At 34.0% G+C, this 24516-nt stretch overlaps 1 protein-coding gene across 2 annotated transcripts in view; it reads right to left on the bottom strand.

Annotated features, from left to right (window-relative positions):
* Window positions 1–3037: 3037 nt before the first annotated feature.
* Window positions 3038–24516, bottom strand: part of LOC149804841 (FERM domain-containing protein 8-like) — a 94035-nt gene continuing 72556 nt past the window's right edge. Inside the window, exons 10-13 of one of the 2 annotated variants that reach the window (XM_089945192.1) lie at window positions 21634–21724; window positions 18538–18612; window positions 17913–17929; window positions 3038–12355 (exon numbers count right to left, since the gene is read on the bottom strand). In XM_089945192.1, the coding sequence (XP_089801318.1) occupies window positions 12344–12355; window positions 17913–17929; window positions 18538–18612; window positions 21634–21724 (195 nt within the window). In that variant the 3' untranslated portion in view covers window positions 3038–12343. The remainder of the gene's footprint in view (window positions 12356–17912; window positions 17930–18537; window positions 18613–21633; window positions 21725–24516) is intronic. The other variant, XM_089945199.1, reaches the window with a different exon arrangement.

Below are 24516 nucleotides of genomic sequence, written 5' to 3'. Positions count from 1 at the left end.
CTCTGCATTATGTGTTAATGTTTTCTCTACTACCTGAAAATCTACTGCACATAGGAGTAAGTAACCATTATATTCTAATCACACAAAAAAACACTTTTAAAAAAATGCTAGAGGATTATGTAAAAGACTGGTGAATCCAGCATTATTGTAGATTTCACTTTTCGTTGATTTTCCTGTTGATACAGGCCAAAAAATTAAAGATACAACAAGCAATCCTTTTATGGAAGCAATATGAACCCTGCTTCATATTTCAAGTTGAAATACCATGAGAATGTGCATGTACTTGACAAAGATTAAGAGCATGAGGTTGTTGTGGGGTTTAACGTCATTTTTCAGCACACGATAGGCTGTACATGACAACCAGTATTAATGATGGAGGAAAAACCCGTGAAACCCCCCAGAAAGAATCACGCAGATATGGGTGAGATGGCAGTGATCCATAACAGAGAAGCGCTTTAGACCACTCGGTCACTCGGGGCCCCTGAGGAAAAATGTATGTTACTGATAACAATTAATAGTATGGGTGTATCGAATGTAAAGTAACAGTACATGATTACATGTATGTACACATACCTGACAAAAATTAATAGTATATGTGAACGTATGTGTATCCCACACAGTTCTGTGAATTCTCAGCAGATCTACATTTTACTCATCCCCGGGATAATTTTTGCAACTGGCAAAAATTCGAGGGAAATTTTTAGGGGGAGGGGGTTGTTGGTCGTCAATCTACAAAGATGACAATATAATCATTCATCAGTAATTAGACAGCTTATTGCCTGGCCAAAAAAGAACAAATTATGCTATTGCAGTTTTTAACCAATCACCAAGTGTTTTTACAAACATTCAGCCAATAAAACGTTTTTTGTATTTATTTTTGTGAAAAGAAATAAAACGAAGCCAAAACAATAAAATATATAAAGGAATTTCCTTGATTTAAACCACATCAAAAATTAATATTTTAACAAAAATGAATAATCTAGAGTAGAGGAAATTGACAAAGACATGAAGAGTAGTTTCCTTCAAGTTGTTTCAGTGTTGTGTAGAAGTGAAGATGGGGTTTAGACAAACCGGTATCAGTTAAGCTTGGCAACAAGTGTGACTTACCATGACAGTCATTATGCAATTCATGTACATAACATAAATTACAACAATTGTAGCTTAATTGTTCTTGAAGATAACATCAGATCAGCTAAACATGTGTCACTTTTAAAACAGAAACACACTACAGTATTGACAAGTTGTTTAAACAGTGATGCACCCAAACCCAATGTAGAAGTTACTGGTACCAGTACCACTGACATTGGGGCAGCAGCTCACATATTGTTCCAATGTGCGATATGATAGCAAAATGTTGAGGTATGTTTTCAAGATTAGTAGCCCTGGACTTACACATAGACAAATGTGGCCTCCACTCGAACCCTGGCATACATTTTTCCTCTGCGCACAAAATTAAAATAAATTATTATTTACTTTTATTTTTGTTCATGTTGTTCAAGCCATTTCACCATTCATAAGTTGCTGGTGTTACATATTTTTCATTATCTGTACTTGTAGAAGACATAATGAGTGATTAAAAAGAGTTCATGATTGTAAGCATGGTCAGTTTTGACAAAAAGAATCTAATAGTGGTTTTGGGGTGATTTTTTCCCTTTTTTGTACCACCTATGGGTAACATTCTGTATGAAGTATTAACTGTCACAAAACTGTTCTCTTTCCACAAGAAAGCATGATGCACTAGCTTTCCATTTTACATGTCTTTGAGCAAGAGAATTATTAGCTTGTATGCTGGAATTACCCTTGCCCAACAAAAATTCCCATTGGCTGGATGAAACACTCCAAAACCACAAAGACATATTTTCTTGAGCTCATCTTTAGATAGAAAGTAAAAGGAAAATTTAACATTAAATTTAATAAAATTAAAATAATGTTTAATTTAGGGTGTGGACGGACATGCAGATGCCAAAGTAATGTTCAGGTTGAGCTTTTGCCAAGTTTGAAAAAATAATGAGTGAAAATAACCAAGTTTTGCATCAAACATTTTTTTTTAAAGACCCAATCACATTTCAGTTTGGTGGGTGCTGCTAATAATGTGACATCTAGGACAGGCCTTTTTTATATTTTTAAATCAGTTCTGAAGCATTTCATAAGTAAAAAGATGTTTATGTCAAACTTTACAAATCATTACGTTACTGGTGCTTAGCAGAAAGTTAAAAGACCAGTGACATATTTAGTCCTTGTAATGTCAGACTGGGCTAATGATTGATTAAGTACATTTTTTTGTAACAATGAACCACCTAGATATACAACAGTACTAGTGTTGTATTGCATATCACATGCTGATTCCATACTAAAATATCAGTCACAGGAGAATGTAATATTTTAAGTGAATTAAAAATTTTTTTGAAGCATGCCCTTGTGAACATTGTTGCCAGATTGTTGTGTTGCATAGCTTAAAAGATCATGGTCACAGAAAAGTTAAGTCTCAGGTATGAGCAGATTTTAAACGGTCAAAACTACTGTAAGTAGAGATTGCTAAACTAGAATCAGTTCCATCAGCAGCATTAAAAGAGGTTAAAGTGACTGTAGGACTTATATTCATGTACAGCTAACCCACACTGTGATCATAGAGGCCATTGAAGAAGCAGTATTAAAACTGTTCTACAACTGAAGTTATGCAACCTGAAAAACAAAAGATAAAAGTGTGGGACGTGCTTGATTGCATTTTGCAACCAGTGTTAAGAGCAGCATTTAGGGTACTTCTCATGTGGATAGCACGAGCATGTATTTGCAATGCACTTAACTCGATGTCTGCAAAATAATTCTGTATCAGACTGAAAGTCCTATGTGTTTGTTGTAATTTGTTGTCAGGTTTGCTAATTTAGGACAATTCAGAGATGGAAATTTTGGAGTCAGTTTGGGACAGACATTTCAGAGAATGGACAATTTGGATAGGGACATTTCAAAAACAGGTTATTCGGAGATTGTCAGAGATGGAAAAGTTTAATAAAAATGAAAAGTGAATTAACAAGACTCGAACGTAAATACAAAGCTTTAATGAAATTATTTTTTTAAAAATGGGTAAAACATGAAATAAGAATATTGTACAAAGATCCTACAAATCTGGAACGAAGTTACATGAAAACATTTAACTAAATGCATACATTATTAAAATTCAAGAGACTATATGTTGAATATTGTCCTTGGTATACAGATTTAATATTGCAAAGCTTATATATGTTCTCTTTGAGAAATCAAAATAATGAATAATAACCATTTATGGGCTTATATGTATTTCAACTACTCACAACCTGAAGATGGATGGCTGTTGAAGATATATAAAAGTAAATTATTTCACTGAGCACGTGTTAAGTGTTAATGATACCCAGTGATGGCTCACGGATTTGGAAATGACTGTAACTTATGAAAATGGCTATCAAGCATACATAAAAAAAAGTTATTACTGAGTAATTGTTAAGAAGGTGTGTAATAATTTCCATATAAAACAGTCGTTTATTTCTTAACTTTGTTGCTGCATTTCACATCGTCTTTTCATGTTCTTGCTGAAAGAATGCAACTGAATATCAAAAGGAATTGTCTTGTTGAATAGATATTAAGACATCACCTAATTATATGGGTTATGTTGGTATTACATGGCATTTACTATTATTCACTTCATAATCTGGATTTGGAAAATATTTTTAACAACTGTATTATCACTGCTAAACAGTTAAACATACGCAGTCATATACTGTCATGTAACTGAACCCGTAGACATTTCTAAAACATTAGTCATTTAATCTTCCTTTTACATGTCAATTTGCCCCTCTCTGAATTCTCCATTCTGCCAAATGTCCATCTCTGAATTGTCCCCTATCTGAACTGTCCATTCTCGAAAATCTCTGAAATATCTGTCTCGGAATTGTCCTGACACCCTAATTTGGCATCAATTATATATTCACTGTCGTTAGTTTTGCTGGAAGTAGTTTGGCACAAGGTACACCTTTCTTAAGCACATTTTCAAAAATTGGGAACATAGAGAGCCTTTATATATTTCAAGCGCAATATAGTGTATGTTTTATACATCCATTAAGCTGTAGATATGTGAAGTATCATACAGGCCTCTGCAGAGTGAAGTAGGATGTAGTAGATAAGTAATCCAGCATGTAGTTGATAAATAATCCAGCAAAAATAGATGCTGAAATCACAACTCTTTATTAATAGGAATGGCTAGAGAAGCAGGGTGACAGTTACCTACAATGCAATAGCTTTGTCATGTATTTTGGATGTGTCTACAATCCTGCCGTCTGAGAGCTGCAGTTACGAATATGAGTTTTAAAAAAAACTGATAGTGTGAAATAAGAGACTAATCAAGAAACTGACAACATACATTACAGCTGACATGGTTTTTCATTTCACCTTCAAATATATTCTCCAATCAAATTAAAATAAACCTGCTACTTCCACTTAAAACATGAAAACATGTCTTTTCTATTTTAAGTAGACAAAGGACAATAACTCTTGCCCATTACTTCTCCTATCTGCCACCAGGTTTTGCTAGTATTAAGGCTTTCATGTTGTACAGTTACCATTGTACATAAAACCTCCCATAAATCCATGCCAATATCAATGTGAATTTTAACGAACCATTGAGAAATTGGATTTATATTGGTTGTATTTAATTCTTGTCAATATGTTTGTGAATTTGTCATATTCTCCGACTTGGTCTATTTAGACCACTTGGTATAACTTGCTGCCATTTAGGCATGTTGCAATTCACGTTTTAGCATCCACTGCCTATTGTTTGCTCAATCAGTTAGTTGTGCGGTATTGTTTTCGAGACTTTTTACCATGCTGTGCTATTAATTTATACAGATTCTATATTGTGTTGATGAAATGCAATAATTGCAAAAAGTTCTAGACAAGGGAAGACCTGCAAATTATGTCTGTATGTACCACTATTCTATGGTGAATATGCACTGACTGCCTCAGTGAATCTTGACCTGACACTATTCTATGGTGAATATGCACTGACTGCCTCCGTGAATCTTGACCTGACACTATTCTATGGTGAATATGCACTGACTGCCTCAGTGAATCTTGACCTGAAACTATTCTATGGTGAATATGCACTGACTGCTTCAGTGAATCTTGACCTGACACAGTTCATGTTTGTCCTGTCATTATGGATGATGCAGTTTGGCTCACCAATACCCTTTGGCAGGCAGCTCAAGAACTCTCTCAAACTTGTAGGTCATTAAAGACCAAACTTCCACAATGGAGAGATGATAGGTGGGCAAAGGAAAAAGGAATCTTTCACATCACAAGATCGGTTAAGATCCCAACCTAATGACAGTAGCCACTATCCTAACCACTTTACAAGGCAACCATACCAGCAAGTTTCTTCTCCAAGCCTGTTCATTCTTGGTGCTGACTTACCAACACCCACAGATAGCCTATTAGTGGGTGATAGATTCTTGCAATTCCAGACATCATCTTGGGCAGTCTCATTGGATCAACCTATTTCCTGAAAACAAATTGGTGATCCAAGTTATTTCATAGGGGCTTCAGATTCATTTACCCAAACCCCTCCTTTTACTTCCTCCCCTCTTCTGATTGGACATACCATCAAATTGGGAGAAGTACGATATTTAACGAAAGTCACTCATCGACAAGCTGGTGATAGAAATAGTGCAAAAACTACAATCTACGGGGTTCTATTCGCGGCTTTTCTTTAGACAAAAAGCCAATGGCAAGTTGAGGATGAACACTGATCTGAATCACCTCAAAGTTCATGACGGCAAGATCATCGCTACTCATCAGAAGATGGACATCTTCATGTCCTTATCCATCTGACATCTATTTTGCTAACTGCGACAAGATTTACCAGTTTCTCGTTCTTCCTTTGGTCTTTTGGTCATCAGCCCCATGATCTTAGACCAAAATTATCAATTGCTTTGTCTCCATGTTCTGGTCCATTTCATTGACAATGATGGCAGCAAATCTTGATTACATTTTCTATGATCTCCTATCCCTTTTGAATCATGTCAGTTTTTTTGTGCACTGGGATCTTCATTCATTCCATTGTTTTGGTGATATGAGTGTGGAGTCATCACTAATCTCAGTCTGGTATGTTTCTGTCTTGTTCTTTTAGTACATTTCATAGAACTTGGATTTTAGAGAGAAAGTTCTTGTAACTCCATGGATTATCAAATGCAGACTTGATCCTGCTGGGCCCATCTTTTTATGTGCCCCTTACAGATGACCTTGCAATGACACACACTTTCCAGTCCACTTCATTGAAAGAGCAGGATCTCACATAAGGCAAGATAAACCCTGGGTCAGTGGCGCAACCATGATTGGTTCAAAACATGAATTCTCTTTTAGAAGCCCAAACTGAGTCTTTGCCTACCGAACCACAGTCTTGGTACTGAAAATAATACAGAAATTGAGGGCTCAGATATGCAAAACAATTCTGATAGCCTCTCTCTGATGGGACATGTCCTGTGTGAATGACCTAATTGATTTAGCAATTGATCTGCCCAAGAAGTTTCTGGCCAAGCCATATCTTCTCAAACAGTGGTCATAGGTATTCCACCCCTGCCCTAGACCCTCCTGTTCCATGTCCAGATAGCCTTGTGAAAGAAAGAATTTAAACTTCCACTTGCAGTGAGAATCTTGAGAGAGCAAGAAGGCCTCCCAGTCTAAAGGCTAATAAAAGAAACCGATATGCTTTCAGTGCCTCAATCCCTGAACTGGCCAGCTTTTTTTCTTGGGCTCTGCAAAAAGAAACAGTTGGCCCTAATTAGCATCAAAAAGGCTAGTACTCCATGATACCTTACACATTCAGGCATCATAGATATCTGTAATCATAAAGGCCTATCATATATACCATCTAATTTTTATTTGGATAGACCAAAATCCCTCTCCCTGTTTTCAAAATGGAATCTGTCCAGGGCTTTAAGTCTTTAGGCTGAACCTCACTGAAGCTACTACTTGTGTCATAGAAAACACATTTTCTGATAGCCTTAGCTTTGTCATGCTGGGTGAGCAAGTCACATGCCCTTTAAGCTGACCAATCTTCAGTTCAGATTAGATGGTTTGGTGGTCCTCAAGCCAGAACTAGGTTTTGTGGCAACCAAAAATAGGTTTCCATCAGGGGCCATCCATTTAGTGCATACACATGGAGGGGGGAGGCGGGTTAACCCAAATGCATACACTTGCATATGGGGGGGTCTACTGATAATACGTACACATAGGAAACGGGGTGGTGGTGTGTGTGAAACCTCAATAATTTGTCTAATACGTAACCCGTTTAACTGGGTTCAGTTGGCGTTTGAATTTTAGTGGACACTATACAAACTTTTAAAAGTTATGCAGCTTATTTCTTGGATGCAGCCAGACATTCAACGTCTGTGGACTGTTTTATTCAACATGTTAATATTATTAATCCTTGATCGTTTCATTTCTGCGTGGATTAAATATAGGCCATTCTATAGAATTTGGGGGTGGGGTGTGTCAAGCATACATACGCAGGTATGTGTGTGTGTGTGTTTGCAAAAGAGTATGCATGTGTTCAGGGAGGGGTCAAGCTTTGTCAGATTTTTGTGTACATACTAAATGGATGGCCCCTCAGTGGTGAGTACAGGATTATAACACAATTCTTTAGTTTTATATTAACTGTGTTCTACCTTTAATCAGCACCATGTCATTATTATGCTGAAGTGCTTTTAAACCATAAGACATACATATATTTTTCTTTTACCTTGCACTGATATAATTCAGACAGCATATTTTTTCTACTTCAGATATGAAAATACACATTAAATGTTCATTAATGTTGAGAAATTTCTAAGTCTTTTTGTTGTAATTTGTTTGCTGTTCGGTTTGGCACTTTACAGAACACAGCAACACAAGTAGGTTATTTAGTGCTGAGGCAATTAGAATAAAGTGCCTTGCCCAAGGACATGCCATGGCAGATGACCCAGGCTGGGCAGATTCAAACCCGTAGCCTCCATTGTGAGTCCAGCACACTAACTTGTTGCAATTTGTGAGAAGAGAATAGTTTTTAAAATTTCAAGCAGAGACAATTTATTCAGTTGAAATTCAATTTTGGTTGTTGGGCTCAAAATCAAGAGGCTACTTCCTTGTTCCAAATGAAAGCTACCGGAACTTACTAAGTTTGGCACTGGCAGATAGTAGAGAACTCTGGTTATTGTGTGGAAAACAGGAAACAGACAGACACAAGAATGGACATTATAACATGTACATTCTACCTTTTGATAAATTAAAAAATTAGCCAAGAAATTTTTTTGCAATATTTTACTCATGTCAATATGCAAATACAAACTAATATCACAGCTCATAAAATGTTCAAACTATTTTATAACAAAAACATGTGAAGGAAAGAGAAGGAAAAAAACCTCTGTGAAACTAAGCAGAAATGAATTCTGGTAGTTACAGATAACTTGAATCATAAAATTTAAGGTACAAAGCATAAACAATTACTATTTAACAAATGTGTGCATGACTTCATTATGTCAAATTCCATCTGTATATTATAATGATTCTATTCTGAATTTATTTTCAGTTAAGTTTCAGTACAGATTTTTTATTCTATACTGTGAATTATATATATTTCAGCTGAATATTGCACCTTTATTGTTGGATGCCATCATCAAAATATATTACAGTTACATTGCATTATCTTCATAGATTATAAGATATACTAACTGCTTCTTGGATAAATCATCTAACGAAATTATAATTCTCACAAATAAATCTGACATAAAAAAGTTATGTAAATGCATTTTTTATACGTGAAATGATGACAGGATGTTATGTATATATGGAATATTATGCATGAGAGAAAATCAGAAAGTTTCATAAGCTCAGGTTTTGAACTTCCTATATTTCCAATTATATTTAATGTTCCTTAGGTTTGCAGTCAGCCAATCATATTTTTGAAACTTTTTATAGACAATCAACATGAAGGAAAATTTGAAAGTTTCATAGGTTCAGGTTTGGAAACTTCTACCTTTCCAATTTAGTTTATTGATCCCTTGGTTTGCATTTTTTATGTGCGACAATGAGCACTGAATCAACCTCAGTCTATCTGAAGGAGTTTTCACTGTGAGAGAAACACTGTCATGTCAACCTCAGTCTATCTGAAGGAGTTTTCACTGTGAGAGAAACACTGTCATGTCAACCTCAGTCTATCTGAAGGAGTTTTCACTGTGAGAGAAACACTGTCATGTCAACCTCAGTCTATCTGAAGGAGTTTTCACTGTGAGAGAAACACTGTCATGTCAACCTCAGTCTATCTGAAGGAGTTTTCACTGTGAGAGAAACAGTCATGTCAACCTCAGTCTATCTGAAGGAGTTTTCACTGTGAGAGAAACACTGTCATGTCAACCTCAGTCTATCTGAAGGAGTTTTCACTGTGAAAGAAACACTGTCATGTGGGTTTCTGAAATCTAGATGTCATAACCAGTGACTGAACTTGATGAAATTAGATATGCAATGTATATGTTGAATATAAAAAGTACATACTTTTACATGCATTTTTTGCACATTAATATATGAACATACAATCATATGTATGCATGTAACAATGACTGTATATAAGCCACAACTTGAAATGAGTATACCCTGCCTGCCTTGCTAAAGTAGGAAGAAAAATCTCAGTTACAGTGGTCACAGTTAATATTAAGCAGTTGTAATAGAAATCTTTCAATATAGCAAGGTACCCTAGAAAATAAATTTATAAAAATCTGTCATGAATTCTATGTTTACAAACATACAGAACTCAAACTACACAGTTCAAAAACAAATCTTCAAATATTTCTAGGTATTACACAGATTGTCTGTCCATAAAAATTCATAATCCAATTATATTTTCATTAACTGTGTTACTATACAGTCTGATTTTATTCATATAAAAATCTTCAGTCTTAAAAAGAAAATTAAGTTCAAATCTACTTGGTGAAGGTCATGGTGGTATTGACACATGAATAAATAAAATCAAAATTTCCCTACATTAAAAGAACACAGGAGCTAAATAGGACAAAATAATATTTTTAAGGATTTTAAAATAAATTTGTAAATGTATGAACAAAGAACTGTAACAATAACCAATGATAATTTTCCCCATATTTCCAATTATCTGAATAAATGAAGCGTACTCTGGACAGTCAAGTTTCATTTTTCAAACATCCCTGATTTAAATCCTGCTTTTACTAACATTTTATAACATTATGTGATTCCCACTAATGAACACTCAGAACTCAAACAGCACACATAACATACATACAGAACTCAAATTAATTTAATTTTCATTGTCATCCTTGATATTATTCCAATTTCAAAGATGTCAATGAAACACAAATCTTCTTGTTGCATATCTGACATTTTCAATATTCATAGTTGTAGCAAGATTAATGACAGAAGTTGGTACATATGAAATGACAAGATTAACGACACAAGTTGGTAAATATTAAATGACAAAGATTAATGACACAAGTTACATATGAAATGACAAAGATTAACGACACAAGTTACATTGAAATGACAAGATTAACGACACAAGTTACATATGAAATGACAAGATTAATGACACAAGTTGGTACATATGAAATGACAAGATTAATGACACAAGTTGGTACATATGAAACGACAAAGATTAACGACACAAGTTGGTACATATGAAATGACAAGATTAACGACACAAGTTGGTAAATATTAAATAACAAAGATTAACTACACAAGTTGGTACACATTAAATGACAAGATTAATGATACAAGTTGGTAAATATTAAATGACAAGATTAATGCCACATGTTGGTACATATTGTTCTGTACATTTTTTAATTTATTCTGACAGCCAAAACTGAAGACAATTCAACCTTTCTAAACAGGTGTTTCCTGTGCCTCTTCAAATGAAGCCTCTAGTGCCAATGAAATTAGTAAAACTGCACATAATCAAACTACTTAAGTTAGATATCTTTTGAACAAAAGACTGTAATGTATATTAGGCTTCATGTTTCATTCGTTCAATTTCTGAACAACTTTCTTTCCTTCATGAGGAAGCTACTGGCAAGCTTTCTCACATCAGCACACTGGGCAAGCTGTGACTTGAATTGATCCAACATAGATGGAGGTGAGATGTGATGTATTTGTAAAGGTGAGTACCAAAGACAACAGGCCACTTAAGGCCACTAGATAGATCTTAGAAATATACATTTTATAAATAAGAATTGAAATTACATCCCTAATATTTAGATTCAAAGAGTTATCTCGATTTTTAATCCATCATATGCATACAACATAAAGTATAAATGCCATTCACGATGACAACAGCCATAAAGAAGAGACTATTCATATGACTGTTTGAAAAAACAAAGGAATATTTCAATATAATTATAATTTATAACAAAGAACAGCCACCATATACACTTGCTTACAAGATGAGCCCAACTGCAGACCCAGACCTGCTGTTGCATAATGCGATGGCAGATCTTGGTTTGTGCAGTTTTTTTTGAGTAACCAGTAGAACAATCAACATAGACCCTGATCTGCATATGCATCATGCTACGACAGATCAGCATCTTTGTTGTCTGCAGTTTGACGACTTATAATCGAGTACAGATGGAAAATACAAGGTTTATATCATATATTTTCCTTATATTTCTGTGATAAAACAAAGTAAGATTCATCTAAAGTATGATTCAATTATTCAAATAATAGATTTAAAATACATAACTCAAGCAGTATTGCTCTGTAAAAAAATATTTACTAAAACATTTCATTACCTTCATACTGTGAAGTGATTCTACATCACCAACCAACTTTCTGCTCATACAAAACATTTAATGAATTATGTAGAAGAAATGTATACAAGGATATACTTCAGAAATTCTATATCAAATATTAAAAATACAAACTCGCTATTAAGTTTCACTAAACAGTTAAAAAAGTTTGATTTATATTCTCCTGATTATGTCATAAACATGCACATGAACAATGTATAGCTGTGTAATATATCTGAGAATTTGAAAACTTAGCAACTTATGAATATAAAAACTAATACAAAGATCAAAAAAGATCCAATGAAATGTTTCATTTATGCCATATGGACATGCATTTAGCATCACCAATGCATAACACCACATTAAACTGAACTTGAGTTAACAAATATAATGGAAGCTATATGTTTATTACACTCAACAGGCAGATTTTGTATCAGATGTTTATTTTCATGATTTCTCGACTCAACGAGAATTAAGGTACTTTTTCCGATTGTAACAATTCTTGAGATCCAGCTCCTTGTCTGATCATCACTAGTCTAATGCTTCTCCTGTGTAAAAGAAATCCAGAAAATAATAGTAAATTACTTATTCATATAATTGGGCAAGCACAGTTACCATGTTAAATCTCACACCTATGAGTGACACAGAGCTACACACTCCAAAATGAAATGAAACATAATGCAGAAAGATTGCAAATAAAAAATGCAAAAGAAAGAATGATACAAGACATAAGTTTGTCGAATGGACTGAGGCTCTACTCTCCAGGAATTTAAAGAAACAATGTTTCTTCTGTTTAGCTGCTAATGATGAACCATCTCTGATATACTAGAACAATAAGAGTTTCAAATTAGCTGGTGTTGTTGTCATAAATTAATGTATTGGCTTCATTTCATTTAAGGAAAAAACAAGACACCATTAGAAGTCTTTTGGTGAAAACCCAATACCAATATAACCATCCATTCAAGAGTATTAGCAGCAAGATTATAAATATTTCCATTGCAGCAGCCATAATGCATGTCTGCATGGCACCATTTTCTTTTAGGACCATCTAGATACCATAAGAAGTCTTCCATTGAAAACTCAAATGCAAATGTAACTTTCTGTCCTGGACAAGTAGCTACAGCATGATTTTCATAACTGCAGCAGTGGTAGTCATATTGGATGTTAGATCAGCACCATTTTCACTGAGACACCATAAAATGTCTTTCAGTGAAAACCTCAGTTTGATATAACAACCCATTCAGACGGAGTAGCAATTACAAGATTTTCAAGATGGCTGCTGTTGTGGCCATACTAAGAAGTCTTTTTTTATGAAAACCCCTATGCCAATATGATTTTCCATTCAGAAGAAAAAGTAACAAGATTTTCAAGATGGTCATCATGATGGCCAAATATTGAAAATTCATATCTGCATCAGTATTATTTAGGACCAGCTAGACATCAACAGAAGTCTTTTAAAATTAGTGAAAATTCCATGTTTATATGACCATTCAGTCAGGGGCAGTAACGATTAGATTTTCAAGATGGCTGCTGTGGTGGCCATACTGGATGTCTGAATATAATGATTTTTACTCTATGACATCATACAAAGCCTTCTGGCGAAAACCTCATCTTGATAAAACCATCCATTCTTGTGAAAACAAGATTTCCAAGATTCCTACGGTGGTGGCCATATATGTCTGAGCAGCACCATCATGTAATCAGTGGTCACTGGTCTCCAAGTTGCTGCAACAGTGACAGGTTTCTGGTCATTATTCTCAGAATACTATATTAAAGAACTTGTCATTTCATTCTTTGACAAACAGTATGTGACTTTAATATTTTCGTATTTTTGTACAACAACATTAGAAAGGGGTTTATTGTTGATATCACATGACAACTGGACCTCTGATGGCATTCGAAAGTAGGTTGCAAGATTTGTGTAGTCATGTGACTCACACTATAAAAGGTAAGTACAATGACAAAATTTCATAAATGCTGTAGATTTATCTCATCTGTCAGCAGATAATGATTATAATTCTCACAAATTTCTCATAAAATAAATATTTTTCCTATTGATTTCATGCAGGTATGACTCAATGTAACATCGTTTAAGTTTGCTAGGCCTGCTGGTAAGCATCTACCCTATGCCACACAGTAGGGGCAAATTCCAACTTTTCGATAAGCAACTGACTCCAATCTGATTAAAATTTCTACTGTCCTACATGAAGATCTGACAGTAACTGCTTAGGGGTCATGTTCTGGTGACCTTTGAATTAGCCAATGGAAATGCAGCTTTTAAAACTCTGAAAGTGAATCAACTCATTTGGCACACACTGATGCACTTCAGTCACACTGTCCAGTCTCCACAAGGCAAAGACATAAGAGTTCATCTGATTGGCTTATAAAATTAGTGACTGGTAACAGCATAGGTCACCAGAATGTGACCCCTATACAGACACTGTCAGATCCTCATGTAGGACAGTGATCTGATTTCAATCCGATTACTACTGATTCTGATGACACACATACAAATGTTGAAACATCAAAATGAGGTGGGAAGAGTCAGATGATACTCAGTATAACAGTGTAGGTTCTACTAACATTATCTCCAGAAAGCTTCTTTTCACTGCCTAATCATCAAGGTTGCAAACAAAAGCTGTCTTTTGTATTTGGTGGGTATGAGCAATCATTTAAAGTGTGAACACCTGTTTTCATGCCTGATTATACCAAAGGCTCTGAGAGAAAGTCAGTTGTGTGTTTCGTAATTACAGGTAACCTGTTATTTAGTACTTTTATTAAGGAGCTGATTCTACTGATAATGAGATAAAAGTGTCTGTGTTTGTATGAGAGAGATAAGTATAGAAGAGAACATGCACACAGCTGTAGTTTTCTTGATTTGATGGGGGTGTATTCAAATTATCAGACTGGTTTTCTATGATATTAAATGACAAGAAGAGTCACATACTGATAAATGCACACACTGTTATTTCTCTACGGTAAGATAACACTTCTTCTCATCTGATGATACAGTATCCTAGTGTGGAACTTATTTGATTAAATAATAATAATAATGATAATAACAATAATAAAATGCAATTCAGTTCATCGTACATAAATTTGTCATGAACCAAGTCTGAGAGCTAAACATGCCTTCATTGGTCATCTGTAGAAAACAGCCAATTTTGCATTTTCCCATCGGTGGCTACATCAGACCAGTTTGACTGTACATATATCTTGCTAAAATATTTCAACTGTAAAACAAGTATGTATATAGTTCTACACAATTATTTTTCCTCACTGTACAATGCAAGTATAAGATGAAAAGAAGGAAGGCAAAAAAGAAGAGAGATAATGGAGAATAGAAAAAGAAATGTTTACATTTACTATTTCATGATAACATACCAATATATATGGAAAATATTAACATTTCAAAAACTAAGTACGACAGCATGTATATACAGGCATACTCATGTACAAAAAACATGCACATATTCATGTATGAGAGGTCAAGCTAGACTTGAACTTTAGGGAGAAGTGGGTGTAAAGCAAGATATGCAATATATCTACATCTCTGTCTCTATCTATATATATATTAGTGGGTTTTTTCATTCCCATATCTGAATTATGCCTTTTCAGTATGCATATCGGTATTTAACATTGGTTTAAAGCAATATTTTATTTTCAAAGTAGAAACTTTCTGAGTTGTATGTATATATATATATTATAAACAAACACATTTTGTACGTGTACAAAAATTATCATTTTCATATACAGTTTAATGAATTTTAACTGACAGGAGTAACAGTATTGTAACTGCAAGTTAGTAAAAATGCTTAATCAACTACCCTCAAACAAGATTTTTTTTCTTTTTCAAAGTTCACTATAAATTGCAGTTGAAAAAATTTGTTTGAAACAACCCGTTACATGTACATGAGATCAAATGCACACGTCTTCATACCATATTGTTCACCTCAATTTCTTTTGTTGCATATAAAACATTACCGTAACTATGCACAAATAACACACTGAAGCAATAAGCTGTAAATGAATGAACTAAAACCTTCTTTCAAAACGTATTGAAACAGCCAACATGTGAGTGCATCTATTTTTAGAAAGAGATGCTTTCTTAATGTAACCACCCACATAATAGCTTTGTCATGGCAGTCCACTGCTAGAATTGCAAATTTATGGTTTTATTATTTGTCTACATATGTGATGTAACATTAGGCATTGTTAAATAGTACTTGTTTCACTGTTTTTTCTCTCCTTATTGTCATAACAATGAGAGAAAACAACCTTGACCTTAACGAGCTTCTCAAATTCCGCAAACAAAGCATTCTCCCATACATTTGGGACCTACATAACTGCATTTGTATATTTATGCTAATTCTTCAATAACATAATATTTAGACTTTGCTTTCTATGAACAGTATATTTTCATTCATATATTTACCCAAATATTTACGAAAACAGACAATCTAATAGTGGTACATCCCAGACACAGTGATGTCAGTCTTTATTTCCAACTGACAGGTTCATTTACGGTTTCATGAAGAAAATAATGCAACGTGGTAGTTAAAATCTTCAGGAAACCAATTATAATTTGCCTTGAGCTACAACACAAAACCAGAAATAACTGGCTGAGGGGAGGGAACATCTCAAAAGCGATGGTCACTCAATGTACATCTAAAAAATCACAGAAAATGGCAAAATTGTCATTTTTTAGGTGACTTAGTCAGCCACTGTGCCTGGCAGTGTAACCCCTGTGTATATATATATACACATGCATACATACATACAAACATACAGACACACATGTGCATAACTACATACATATAGGAGAGAAAGAGAAACGGTTATTTTCACAGAGTCAACACTTCATTCAGTGATCACATTTTAAAAAATACATCATTATTCATGGTTAGCAGCTACTGCACTTTCAAAGTGACAACTCTATTTTCCTATACAACATGCTTTCACATTATTTCCAATTAGTAAATAACTTGTGTAACTTTCGGATCTCCCAGGTCAGACTTACTAGCTTCAAATTTAAAATAAAATATTAATTCAAAGTATAGCTCTTGCAGACTTGGATTTTTTTGTTTCAAAATTCTGATCTAAATATAACAGATTTTGCTAGTAATAATACTAGATTTATAAACTGTGACTGGCAAAGATTCATTTAAATCTCCAAATAAAATAAGATTTTCAGAAATCTCAAAATCAATTCCAATCTCAGTTCTACAAAAATGGAAAACCCAACCCCAAAACTTTTTACAACACAGTTACAAAATATATGCTTCATCATTTCTTCCTCAATATTACAGAAAGAATCAACTAAATTTTGAATAAGAACTGTTTGTAATCATTATGTTGTGGTTAATTCTAAACTGAAGCCACCATAATTTTGTATCCAAAGTAATTTTATACTGAAATGAATATACCTCATTTTACCAATCTCTGTTGTTTAGAATTCTGAAGTTTCTCTGAGCCTTAAGACACTGAAAGAATGACTTTATTAAACTATTATATATCTCTCTGCATCCTTGTCAATTCCTGAGTAGAACTTCAATATTCTTTGGGAAAAAGGGTGAATTTTTTTCCCCATGTTGAAATTTAATCTTTTAATATAGTCTGATTGCACTTATAATACCCTAGTATTGTGTAATCTGGGGTGAAAAATTATATAACTCACAAAACCATTCATTTGATTAATATAAAAGTTGCTCATCTGAGAAATGGTAAATAAATTGTATGCCTTTCAACAGCCACGATCTATACAAATTGGTCTGTTGGTAATCATTATATTTTTATTTATCCAGACACCCGCATGTGAAAGTTCAGGGAAGTTTCTTTTCGTTTATTGTCATAAATTCATCCCATGCTAAAAGTACATCCTTCCGTAATTAATTTTTTACTAATGAAATTTAAAAACCATTTGATTGGGAAAAAAAGGTGTTGTACAACAACTCATATTTAGTGAGAAAGTAATCTATTTTGACATTCAGAATGATTAATCAGTCAACACTTTACCCAAGATATTTTTAAAGATTTAATAAAAGATGCTAGATATTTCATGCACAATCCGCCTTATTGTACCTTATTAATGAGATGTTTACTTACTTTGTCAGGACCTGTACCTGTACAAGTTTATTTTATTAAAATGAAATTAAAAAAATAAAACTGCTGACATATACTCCAAAACTAAATATTGACATTTACTAAATTTTGGGTTTTTTTTAGATTAGAAATTCAATAATTTAAAAAAAATGTTATGCATATTTTATTTCATTAAAGTGCATTTTTAATAAGACAAGAAACAAAAACAAGTTCTTTCTATTTGATACTATTGGTAAAGGAAATCCTGACTTTTGCAAATACATTTAAACTGATGAAGAAAACAAAGAAATAAAAAGTAAATGATGAATGGAAGAGATAAACTCAAGATCAGATTGCACTTCTAAGACCTTAATTAAAAACTGAGATGACAGCTGAAATATAAAAGTGAATGGAATGTAACAAAGAACATGTGGATTTGGTAAAACTGCCCATTTTAGGGTTGTACATTGCACAGTAAGTAAAAAACACTGCTTAAGATATACAGTAGTTGGTACTCCATGACCATATTTTTTTATAAACAAAATCCTGAATTGAATAAAAATCATTTCAATAATAAACTTAAAATTTTCAGCAAAAGATCAGTACTTAAGAAAAGTGAAATGTAGCAATGGAATTCTTTCATACATACCAGCTGTTGAAAAGGTTTGAAGGCATAATTTATCCAATTTATTTGGAACTCGGCTTGCAAAGTCTGATAAGTTCACTGAAAGGAAAATAAAATTGGAACTTTCATTGCAAAGTGAGATAAGCTCAATGAAAGTAACATACATTTGAAACTTTCCTTGCAAAGTCTGATCAGCTCAGTGAAAGGATCATATATTTGGAACTTTACCTTGCAAAGCCTGATCAGCTCACTGAAAGGATCATTCATTTGGAACTTTCCTTGCAAAGTCTAACATGCATAATGAAATGAAGATACATTTGGAACTTTCCTTGCAAAGTCTAACATGCATAATGAAATGAAGATACATTTGGAACTTTCCTTGCAAAGTCTGATCAGCTCGCTGCAATGAACACAGAGTTGGAGTATGTACATACCATTATTACACCAGATCAGGGTTTATGCATTTCATTCAAATTAATATTTCGTGTGAAAAGCTTAGTCCCTGGTCTGACACTGCATTATATAATGGCCAATACTCTGGTTACTGCACTTTCTTCATGCTTTCAGACTGCAAAAAGTATTTATTTTTTAGCTGTCTGAAGAAATGTGCAATTATTTCAATTGGTGTCCGAAAACATTCAGAGGGAAATAAAATCACACTATCCAACACTTATTGCCCACATTTAAATTAGCACCTGAAATAATGTGCTACCATGAAGTAAAATATAATTTTTCTACCTGTATATGTAGGGCTATGAATTAAATCAATCATTACTTATTTTTTCTGATACATGCCATTCATGAGAAAATGCAGCCATACATGTGCATAAGCCATGACTTGACATTTATTTTCAAAGAGAACTGCCATGCTATTCATCTCTCACTTTTTACACTCTGCTATAGAATTAGTGAGTACTAAAATTTACCCTACAAATGCAGTCAGTTTTATTTCTCTCTAAATAAGAAAAGAAAACAATCTAAGCAAATGACTTGTAGAATGAAATATGACTGTTTTTAAAAAAAAGAAAAATGCACACGTATTTAGCATCAAGAGCAGAATTATATGTATGATGGTCAATCATGAAGAAACAGTGAAAAGCATGTAACTATATATATATATATATATATATATTCATTCACTATTATTATGAATCTGTATGATTAATATGTTAAGATTAAAAATAAACATGACCTATTAGTTGCCATTCTCGTTATTTTTCTTTAATGATTTTTTAAAATTCTTTATAAACCAAAGAAGTGGTTAATTTGTTGCACAACATTAACAAAGCTTAATCCATGTACATACTGCTGCAGAAAAGAATAATGGTCTGTTATGGTGCACAATTCCTTTTGAATTTACTAATCCATACAGGCTCTTTCATGTATTGTTGCTTAATGAGATAAAATGGTTGCTACATTCAATAATGATAATACTGTTTGCACTGTCTTTATTCAAAGCCATGACCATCATATCTGATTAAAACCTCTTGTTTAATGATGTCTACACTGGCCCAGTTCTATGCATAATCAAAATAAACAGGACACCTAAAACATGAGCAGGGCACTGCTAACCATGCCAAGTTCGGGAAAATCAGATCTACAAATGAAGAATTTATGGTGAATTTATTATGGGTGAAATCGACTTCTCTGCAGAACTTGAATGGACATCGGCATTGATGTGGATGCCTCAATTCATATGGAAGAGATACTGATGAAAAGACTGCTCAATGGTGCTTGCTCAGTATAACACAGAAAATTCAAATCAGTGTAGAGAGAAATCTGTATATATGCCAAAATACTTCTCACCAAAGAGTTTCTGGACAGCCAATTCAACCTATATATATGCCAAAATACTTCTCACCAAAGAGTTTCTGGACAGCCAATTCAACCTGTATATATGCCAAAATACTTCTCACCAAAGAGTTTCTGGACAGCCAATTCAACAGCTCTCAGAAATGGAGGAAAGTTTCATGAGAAGTCATGGGGTAATGTTAAGGTGCAAGACCTCTCTTATCCAGCATTTAATCAAGGACTTGGAGGGCAAGACGGATCCATTCAAACGGTCTTTGATGTATAAAGATGAGTAGTTTGATGATGGTATTATTATTACCATGCACAAGACACCCATGTACATAAACTTTGATCTTGTGCCAGGGAAAACAGTGGACAAAGTAGGAATAAGTATACTCATTTTGTACAACTGATTTAGAGAAGAAACACACTAGTGTAATTTTAGCAATTTCTAGTTCTTGGGATGTATTACCAACTATAATTATTTTCATGGGAGTGAGAGATCCTGACTTTGAGACATCATGAGGGTAGCTTTTCTCAGTACAAGAGATTCTGACTTTGAGACACCTCAGTACAAAATGTAGCTTTTCTCAGTACAAGAGAATGGTGGATGGAAGAAACACTAATGGTTAGATGGATTCCAAATTTCCTTTGCATTTTTTCCAAGAATGTGAATATTCTTTTTTTCACACTTCAGTATAGAATAGTTTAACTTTTAATAAGCTGATTGTACCATTTCCCATTAACATGTTTTTTATCTGATCATGGGGACAGTTTGCATGGAAAAAAATGGGTAGATTAAAGCATGTGAGATGTTCCTGTAAAGCTTATCCGATTTCTTGACCAACTGCAAAGAATGTAATATGAAACTGGATCCTGATAAAACCTGCGATGGCAGATTTTTTATTGTTTGCTCTCATTTTCGTGAAGTAAAACTACCATACAATAGTGAAACACTTCACTCCAAATAATTATGATTCGCAGTGATACAAATCCAATCTGATACAAGTTTCAAAATCATAAATCATAACTCCCTAATTATATTATCAAACACTAAATTTACACTAATATGGAATTAAAAAACAACAGCGAAAGAGCCCCCCTCCCTCCCCAAAGATCAGGAAAGAAATTTAACTTTCAAGGAACTGTCTTACTCAGCCAGGATTCTGTCATCATTATAAGTACAAACCAAATTATTTAAAACTGAATGATTGTACATGTATGATTTAAACTAAATGTCATACAATGAAAGTTTTTATATAAAAAAACATCTGTGAAAGGGTTTTGCTAGAATGTTGTGCTGAAACACACAGATGTTACAATTCTCACCTGGACCATCCACCTGGTCTTCACTTTTGTTGCCACTTGCCAATTTCTTCCTGTTGACATTGGACTGAATAAGTGCATCCATGTGCTTGGCCTGAAATGAAAATTCTTAGTGTAAGTCAAAATTTAAATACAGGTTCTTCAAAACAGTCATCTCTGAACAGTGCTATAATGTACATTCCTTAAAATATGACCTTCATTTAATACAAAGTAGTCAGCTCTGGGAACAGTGCCATAGTATACCTTCACTACATGACCTTCACTATGTGAACATTGATATAATTTACCTTTTTCTACATCTGACCTTCAAATGAAATAAAAGAATTAGCTCTGTGGACAGCACTATAAATATATATTCCCTACTAATGACCTCCAATTAACACCAAACAGTCCTCTTTGTAAAAAGTGTTGCATTATACCTTCATATATATGACTTTCAATTAGCACCAAACAGTCCTCTTTGTGAAAAGTGTTGCAATATACCTTCCATATATATGACTTTCAATTAGCACCAAACAGTCCTTTGTGAAAAGTGTTGCAATATACCTTCCATATATATGACTTTCAATTAGCACCAAACAGTCCTCTTTGTGAAAAGTGTTGCAATATACCTTCCATATATATGACCCACAATTAGCACCAAACAGTCCTCTTTGTGAAAAGTGTTGCAATATGCCTTCCATATATCTGACCCACAATTAGCACCAAACAGTCCTCTTTGTGAAATGTGTTGCAATATGCCTTCCATATATATGACCTTCAATTAATACAACACTTTCATCTCTAAACAATGTTATGATATACCTTCGCTACATACAACCCACAATTAACACAAAACAGTCCTCTTTGCAAAAACAGTGACATAATTATACCATCTTTAAATATGACCTTCAACTGACACAAAACAATCAGCTCTGTGAACAGTGCTATATTATCTTTACTGCATATGACCTTCAATTAATACAAAAGTCATCCTTGTGAAAGTGCTATAATATACCTTACATAAATCCAATTATTACGAATTAACTGGATTTTCTGCAATATAAATGGATATTAACAGCAATGTGATACTGGTGTGATATTCTGTACACATCTGTACATTCTGAGACTACTTTCACTTTCCAGTACGGTTTGCAATGGAACAAACAATGCAGACATGGCATAGTGAAATAATGTTTCATCTTTTAAATGTGAAATGAAGCAAATTAAATGAAAATATTATCTTTTTTCTTCTTTTCCAGTATTTTTTCATTCAACTGCCTAATTTACTATAAACTTTTGGCATTCATGTGCTAGATTGTCCAGCAGTACAGCCCACTTACTGTGATTTCTCACAGCAACTTTTTGCCAATTTTGAGCAAATCGATCGCAGGGATCCAGAACAAATACTAGCAGCCAATACAGATCTGTGAACAGTGCTGTAATATACCTTCACTACATATGGCCTTCAATCGATACAACAGCTACCATGAATAGATCGCTGATGTTGATGTTGTACGTCTATCTCACAATCTGCTACTGCAGGCAAGACAGCAACAGTTACATGGAAAGAGCTGCTAAAAGTCACTATGACCATCACAATATGAATTTTGTTATTAAAAAAAAAAATGATAGAAAGCTGGTAAAATGTTTGACATATTTCACTGTTTTAACAAGAGAACTGTGAACAGTACATTTCATATCATTCCTGCATCTGATAGTCCTTTAAACAGTAGGATGTCATTTAATTGGTGCATTATCAACCCATGTGTCTCAATTCCTGAACTTTGACCTGATAACCCTGCTATCAATAGGTTCCCACCTTGCCCAAAAGTCACAGAATTTTTTAATTTTATTGAACAAAGATTGTACAGGAAATCAAGTCTTTATTAGGGTCATTTGTGACAAATACATATAAAGTCTGGTTCACAGTCTTTAGCATACAAAGTTACACTAAAAACTTAATGAAAATTGTAGCCTGACTCATTTTTTTCCCCAAATTATTTTATGCATGTTGGTTCAAAACAATCTGCACTTCACTCTCTGACTTTACTCAGCAATGGTGGTAACAGAGGATTAAAAGGTTAACAGATGATTAAAAGGTTAGGGTGTTAAAAAAAAAGATTAAAAGGTTAGGGTGGTAACAGGATTAAAAGGTTAGGGTGGTAACAGAGGATTAAAAGATTAGTTGTGTTTACATCTGCTTTTGTGATGTGGTCATTCACAGCAGTGTCTAAATGAGTATTTGGCCTAAACAGTTTGGCTGCTGACTGCATTGAGCAGGTGGTCACTTACTACAGTGCATTTAAAAAATAAAATCGATCCATGCAAGGGTTGCATCTCAGATCTGGTCAATGTGGGCACTTGCTGCCCCCCACCCAATGAATCTGAAAAAGGGGGGTTAACATAGTAATAAGGAAAGGTACCAGCATAGTATATATTAAAAAAATTCAACAGATTCAAACAAAGCAATAACAAGTATAAGTGTATTAAATACATATATGCGTTATGTACATGACTGTATAACACTTAATGCATATAAAGCCTTCTGAATATTACAGTATAACGCTACAGTAGTCCCATTCTTAAATGGCCCCCCTGACCAGCAGCCACTCACTTCTTATGGCCAGAATCCCTTGGCACCAACAAGTTTGTATTCAAAAGTACCCCTCAAGAACGGCCACCCCTCTAATGCAACCAGCAGCCAGCATATTAGTACAAAAATGTAAAATGTTCCCCTCACAAGCAGCCACTTTTTATATCAAAAGATATCCAGAACCAATAATTAATTTATATCATGATGTAAGGTAAGTAATCACAGACCTGCCAACATTGAAAAATTCAAAATCAGGAAAATCACCATTAAAAATCAGGAGGAGGGCAAAAAATCAGATGGTACAAGAGTAC

This window comes from Sinohyriopsis cumingii, chromosome 2, assembly GCF_028554795.1.
Source record: "Sinohyriopsis cumingii isolate HCF-2022 chromosome 2, ASM2855479v2, whole genome shotgun sequence".
Lineage (NCBI taxonomy): Eukaryota > Metazoa > Mollusca > Bivalvia > Unionida > Unionidae > Sinohyriopsis > Sinohyriopsis cumingii.
Note: the sequence above shows the minus strand (reverse complement) of the source record. Positions and strands in the feature narration are given on the sequence as shown.